The following is a 7,164-nucleotide window of genomic DNA, read 5'->3' as shown; positions in this document are numbered from 1 at the left end:
ACATTAGAGAATCAGCCATCTGCTTGATTTCACTGTGGCTCAGTCTGCACACAACATGACAACACTGCTCGTTTATTGAACGTTTTCAGTAACCCAGAATTGCTATCCGTCCATCATCTCTCTCTTTCTCTCATGCAGAGTGCTCACGTGCCCATGATTGATGCTCTGATGATGGCTTACACAGTGGAGATGATCAGCATTGAGAAAGTGGTGGCCTCTGTGGAGCGCTTCTCCACTTTCAATCCCTCCAAAGAGCTTCCCTTTGACATGGAAGACGCCATGGTTTTCTGGATAAACAAGGTATGAAGAACAAGCCCCTTACGCTGACACATGTACCGTATTTTTCGGCCCATAGGGCGCACGGGATTATAAGGCGCACTGTCGATGAGCGGGTCTTGTCAGGTCTATTTTCTTACAAAAGTAGCACCAGATTATAAGGCACATTAAAGGAGTCATATTATTATTTTTATTTTTTTCTAAATGTAAAAGACTTCCTTGTGGTCCACATAACATGTGATGGTGGTTCTTTGCTCAAAATGTTACATAGATGATGTTTTACAGATCATCTTCAAGTCACTCTCTGACAGTCGCTTCAGGATGCGTCAAAAAATGGAGTTAACTGTTGTAATGACATTCAGACTTTACTTCAATCAATAACGGAGCATTGATTGAAGTCCCTGTATTTGGGACTTATGCAGATCCCAAATACAGATCAGCAGGTATCAGAAGGTAAGAAAAGTTGCTTTTGCATAATAATGCAAAAACAAAACTGCAGATATTATGTCTTACCTTATACACACACCATAATAATACTCCTATGTTGAAGCACAGTACAATCCATCAAGTGGTGTGGCTTCATAGCTTACCAAAGTCCTACTAAAACATTTTGATAGACTTTTGAGCGCTGTGTGCAATGTTCTATATTCTCAATGGAACATATAAAATGTTTGTGTTTACTTGAGTCATATTGCTACACATATCTCTTATATGTGACTGCCATCATATTGCAGTCTGCACGTATCTCTTAGGTGTGACTGCCATCATATTGCAGTCTGCACGTATCTCTTATGTGTGACTGCCATCTACTGGTCACACTTATCATTTCACCATGTACCAAATAAAATAGCTTCGAGGTCAGTAAGCACAACTAAAATTATTCTGTACATTAGGCACACCGGGTTATAAGGCGCACTGTCGAGTTTTGAGAAAATGCAAGGATTTTAAGTGCGCCTTATTGTCCGAAAAAGGTTACTCAAGTTTCTTGTTTATAATGTCTGCAGGTAAACACAAAGATTAGAGAAATCACTGAAAAGGAGCACAAAGTCAAGCACCACCTTCTAGAATCTCCGAGCCACCAAAAGGTAAACGGTCTTCTAACAAGGATTGTGTTTGTTTCTCCTTAACTACTTGACCCTTCTGAGTTTCTATTTTGAAAATGGATGCAGATCCAGTCCTTTTGTCACTGACCTTTGACCTATTAATCTCTGTTCCCCGTCTATTCCTCCTTGCCTCTCTTATCCCTGCTAACTGGATAGTCTCCCTCCAAATGGTATTGGAAGCTAGTCCCTGTAAGTTGGAAGCCAGTCGCCCCCCTACATCCTCTCCCCTCCCTGCACGCATTGTCAGTGTTGATGTGCGCGCACCTGTGCTGCTTGTAGCCCAAGAGGAGAAACGTGACTGAGCCTTATTCTGTCTTTTAAACACATACAATTCTCCTCAAAGGTTATTCTGAGCTTTGTAACATGCTTTATGGCATTCCGTTATGTCAACAATATGTGCTGTCTCATTTCAAGCTGAAGTAAACTTGACGTTCTTGTTTTTGTACTCGCGTCTTTTAGAATCTTATGAAACCCATTGCAGAAACATCACAATTTCTATGTAGTGCATCTAAGTCCTGGGCACCCCCCTCACTGACCTCATTTGTCATCCTCCCCAATTTCACTCTTCACCGTGCATATGCCTGCTAAAGATCAGCCTAATCACTTATGCATAACTGATGGGACTCATGAAAGGTTGTGTTGTGTATTAGGCCATGTCTTGAAGTGGTGTTGTGCCGAATAGATTCAACTACGTGGTTGCCAGGCTATGATTTTAGCCACCATTTGAAAGTAAAAACGTTATTTCCGTCAGTACAGGTCCCACTTTGTCGCATCTTCTCATCCCATCAGGCTGGAGTCGCTTTGTTTCTTGATAGAATTAGTTTAAAAGTGAACATAGAAACAACTGCTTTAATGGATGGACTCTCTTCTTCTGCAGTTAAAGCAGGGATGGCCACACTTTTTCTGCAGGCGAACTACTTTTCTATTGACCAAGTGGAGGGGATCCTTCATATACTTTTATCATTTATATGAGTTTGAGTTTATTTCGAACATGTAAGCATACAACATGATACATCACAATTTCCAGTTTCTCTACAACCAAATCTGGGACAATGTACAGTATTTATTTATGAAAGAGACATTTTTGTTAACAAGTTAAAAGTGTTTAATGATAATACAAGCATGTTTAACATTCCTTTCTTTCATGAAGACAAGAATATAAGTTGGTATGATTGTGATGACTTGCATTGATTGGAATCAGACAGTAGTAATGAAAATGTCCACATTTTCAAATGGAGGAGAAAAAAAGTCCTCCTTTCTGTCCAATACCACATGAAAGTTTCCAGCTTCCATACTTCTTTTTATACGCTTTACAAGAAATACATTGGCGGCAAACTCCGTAGCTTGCTAGCTTGTGCACGCTAGCTTTCTGAGACTCTTATTTTGTTAGCGCAGGCAGGACGGCGCAGCGCTTTTATTGTGAAGATAGGAACTGTGCAGTCGGTCTTTATACTTTTGACGGCAGGTACGGCGCGAGAGTCTGTTGAAATAAAAAGTGTTTCTCGCTTTCCTGTCGGTCATTTTTTTCTTAATAATGATCTGGCAGCAGCCAGCGTCATCTCACAAGACCCTCGGGTGCCGTGAATGTCAATCAAGTGACAAAAGTGACGTTTTGGTGAAGATTGATGTTCGCTCATTTTTAGGCCTATTTTTTTCATGCCTGGCTGGCGATCGACTTACACACCTTCCTCCATCCACCTCTAGCTCGCCATCCACGTATTGGGCACCCCTGAGTTAAAGACTAAGAATTGACTTGCTGCAACTAATTTTTTCTTCCGGGAAAATGTTATATTTTTGCCTTGAATGCTCACCCTGAGTGTCTTTGTGTATTTCAAAAGATGGGCTAAAGTGTTGGGCAGCACGGTGGCAGAGGGGTTAGTGCGTCTGCCTCACAATACGAAGGTCCTGAGTAGTCGTGAGTTCAATCCCGGCCTCGGGATCTTTCTGTGTGGAGTTTGCATGTTCTCCCCGTGACTGCGTGGGTTCCCTCCGGGTACTCCGGCTTCCTCCCACCTCCAAAGACATGCACCTGGGGATAGGTTGATTGGCAACACTAAATTGGCCCTAGTGTGTGAATGTGAGTGTGAATGTTGTCTGTCTATCTGTGTTGGCCCTGCGATGAGGTGGCGACTTGTCCAGGGTGTACCCTGCCTTCCGCCCGATTGCTGTACTAGTGCTGTACTAGTGCTGTACGTAGTGCGTCTGCTATCCAGCTCAAACACAACCTCCTGCTGTTGCTGTAGTGCGCCGCTAATACACCGATCGCACCTACAACTTTCTTATTTGCAGTCTCCATTGTCCATTAAACAAATTGCAAAAGATTCACCAACACAGATGTCCAGAATACTGTGGAATTTTGTCGAAGAAAACAGAGCTTTGTGTATTGTGTCCGATAGGGTCCAAACACTTCCGTTGACCTCGCGACGTCACGCGCATACGTCATCCTCCAAAGGCGTTTTGAACCGGAAGTTCCCCGGGAAATTTAAAATTGCACTTTATAAGTTAACCCGGCCGTATTGGCATGTGTTGCAATGTTAAGATTTCATCATTGATATATAAACTATCAGACTGCGTGGTCGGTAGTAGTGGGTTTCAGTAGGCCTTTAAAAATGCTTAATTTATGGCAAAACGATGTAGAATGTTTCGTTACCTATAACACAAAGCTAAGAAATGGATGTTGTGTTCAAATAGTTTAGCATATATTGTATTGGTTTTAGTATCTTCAATGTACAAAATGTATCAAATTGGCCCCTCCATTCTTCAGTTTTTATTTACACGGCCTTGTTCGAAAAAGTTTGCACATCCTTGTACTCTACCTATGAAATTTGATTTTCCATATTCTCAGTTTCCATCTGCTGTGCTGGTTGGTCTCACCTAACTCTGCTGGACTGCATCGCTATCCACCCTCTCACACAGCCTTGAGGAGGACTGACCATCCGCTCTTTATTCACTGCTCTAGCACCTCCATCTCACCATCAGTAACCTGCTCTTCAGGGTTCTCCCTAACCTAACTCTACTAGTCCTTCAGCTACTAGCTCCATCTTGGAGACATAAATGAACTTGAATTCCAGTCCTAATGGATAAAAGCAATACTCGGATATTGTGCTGTGAACTTCCTAGGGAGAACCTTGAATGGAACATGTAGTTCCATAAACAACTCAAGTGAGACATTCTTGGGTCATCCGTGCTTTGACTAGGTCATGATTTGCACTTTTTGGCTCTAGTTATTGTTTTTTGGATGTTTTGTTTCCGTTGGTAGTATTGTGTTTTGTTCCTTTTAAGAAGATGATTTGATGTGATTTTCTTGGTCTTGCGGTCAGGTACGATATCGTCGGGAGCATGCCTCTGGGCGCCATTTACCCTTCTTCCCACTGCTGGAAGATTTGATGAGAGATGTTTGCGACGGAGCTGCGTTGCTCTCAGTTGTCCACTACTACTGCCCAGATCTCATGAAGCTGGAGGGTAAAGCCGTGCATGAATATAAACACACACATATACCTTTCTATTCCATGACTTTTGTTGTCCTGCTAATTGACAATTACTCCCAACACAGTCATTGAGTCGTGTCCTTATCTGATTTGCTCTCTTCAGATATTTGCCTGAAGGAAGTTCCCTCCATTGCTGATAGCCTGTACAACATCCAGCTGCTCAGAGAGTTTGCAAACGAGTATCTGAATAAAAGTTTCTATCTGACAACAGAGGACATACTCTACTCCCCTCTCGTGCTCAAGGTACAATGACTCACTTCTGGTTGCCATATTCAGGGTTTTTGAATTTATATCAGTAGTAGGGTTGTCTCGATACCAATATGTTGGTACCAGTACCAAAATGTATTTTGATACTTTTTGATACTTTTCTAAATAAAGGGGACCAAAAAAATGTAATTATTGGCTTTATTTAAACAAAAAATCTTAGGGTACATGAAACATATGTGACCTGTGCTGGCAAAATGAGTCACAATGAGGAAATTTAAAAAACTGAGTTATTGTTATTTACACATTCTCCATCTAAAGACCTTCAAAATGATATATGGTTTGTTGGAATCGGACAGAAAATGACCGAGTTACATCCGATTGAAGTCGACCAAGTTTGAGGGTCCGTTTTGAGAAAAACCAGCTTAAAGTTTACTGTTCCAGAACAGAATGTTCCAAAACAAAACTCCATAGCAACCATACCTTAAAAGTCCTTGTAGCAACACCAAAATTGGTACAATTAAAGTCAAATCCCATGTCTAAAGGAAAAATATATATTCAACTGTATTGAAAACGGTTATGTACAAAAATTTCAACACTGTTATGTCACAGTTTTTTTGTTCACTGGTCAGTTTGTCAGCTGGTCAACTGTCCGTAATATTCCTGACCAGCAGCACTAAGAAGATTCGCCGACTGCAGTGAATTTAGCGCACTTGCAACCGCCTGTGTACCCTCTCCACCTTCTAAATCCATTACGGAATGTAAAACAGTCTAACTTATCCACAAAAATAATAATGAAATATTCAAAAATCACCTTTTTTCACCAAATATTCCGCTCAAATTACTGTGTTGTTTTTCACCAGGGCGCAGCCATGATACCACAATGCACCGCGCGGGGTGATTCAACCAATGAGGGTACGCCTCACAGCGACCGGTGTTCCGGTTAGCAACAAGCCGGATTTGTTTACGTCGGGACAGGTTTAAAAACTCGAATTATATTGGTTCAGAATGGCGTCATCGGGAATTCCATGCTCATTTTTAGAAAGTACGTAAACTTGGCGCCCCTTATTGCCGCGAGTGAGCGTTGAAAACACTTGATTTTTTCAAGGAATTTTAACACAAAGGACTAATTTCTGAAGACATACCTCGTACAAAACCTTCAAATAAAGGTGATTTAAGATGTTTTCTTGCTATTTCGATGATTGGGATCGCTAGATTGTGGCTTTATGGACTAATTTTTGTGAAAATCTCAATTTCAACCAAGATACATTTTTTTCACTTATTTGCCTGTAGGTCAAAATTAGCCTGTGCGTATTCCGACTCATTTTGCCAGCACGGGTCACATATGTTTAATATTGTAATTTAGTCCTTAAATAAAATAGTGAACATACTAGACAACTTGTCTTTTAGTAGTAAGTAAACAAACAAAGACTCCTAATTAGTCTGCTGACGTATGCAGTAACATATTGTGTCATTTATCATTCTATTATTTTGTCAACATTATGAGGGACAAACTGTAAAAAAGGATTATTAATCTACTACCGGTAGTTCATTTACTGTTAATATCTGCTTATTTTCTGTTTTAACATGTTCTATCTACACTTCTGTTAAAATGTAATAATCACTTATTCTTCTCTTCTTTGATACTTGACATTAGTTTTGGATGATACCACACATTTAGGTATCGATCCGATACCAAGTAGTTACAGGATCATACATTGGTCATATTCAAAGTCCTCATGTGTCCAGGGACATATTTACATAGTTTATAAACATATTATGAATTGAATAAAAAAAATGAAAAAAGATTTTGTGACGATAAAAAATATTGATGTAATCATACATCGATTACATACATCGATGTAATCATAGGGCAGCACGGTGACACAGGGGTTAGTGCATGTGCCTCACAATACGAAGGTCCTGAGTAGTCCTGGGTTCAATCCCGGGCTCGGGATCTTTCTGTGTGGAGTTTGCATGTTCTCCGCGTGACTGCGTGGGTTCCCTCCGGGTACTCCGGCTTCCTCCCACCTCCAAAAACATGCACCTGGGGATAGGTTGATTGGCAACACTAAATTGGCCCTAGTGTGTGA

At 40.8% G+C, this 7,164-nt stretch overlaps 1 protein-coding gene across 2 annotated transcripts in view; it reads left to right on the top strand.

Moving 5' to 3' along the window:
• The window catches only part of camsap1b (calmodulin regulated spectrin-associated protein 1b), an 84,817-nt gene that overhangs the window by 53,790 nt on the left and 23,863 nt on the right, over positions 1-7,164 (top strand). For both annotated transcript variants that reach the window (XM_062050712.1, XM_062050711.1), the window contains exons 4-8: positions 139-300; positions 1,281-1,361; positions 1,536-1,568; positions 4,700-4,841; positions 4,971-5,110. In XM_062050712.1, coding sequence (XP_061906696.1) covers positions 139-300; positions 1,281-1,361; positions 1,536-1,568; positions 4,700-4,841; positions 4,971-5,110 — 558 coding nt within the window. The remainder of the gene's footprint in view (positions 1-138; positions 301-1,280; positions 1,362-1,535; positions 1,569-4,699; positions 4,842-4,970; positions 5,111-7,164) is intronic.

This window comes from Entelurus aequoreus, linkage group LG06, assembly GCF_033978785.1.
Source record: "Entelurus aequoreus isolate RoL-2023_Sb linkage group LG06, RoL_Eaeq_v1.1, whole genome shotgun sequence".
Taxonomy (NCBI): domain Eukaryota; kingdom Metazoa; phylum Chordata; class Actinopteri; order Syngnathiformes; family Syngnathidae; genus Entelurus; species Entelurus aequoreus.
The sequence above is the reverse complement of the archived record's forward strand: the minus strand, read 5'-3'. Positions and strand labels throughout refer to the sequence as shown.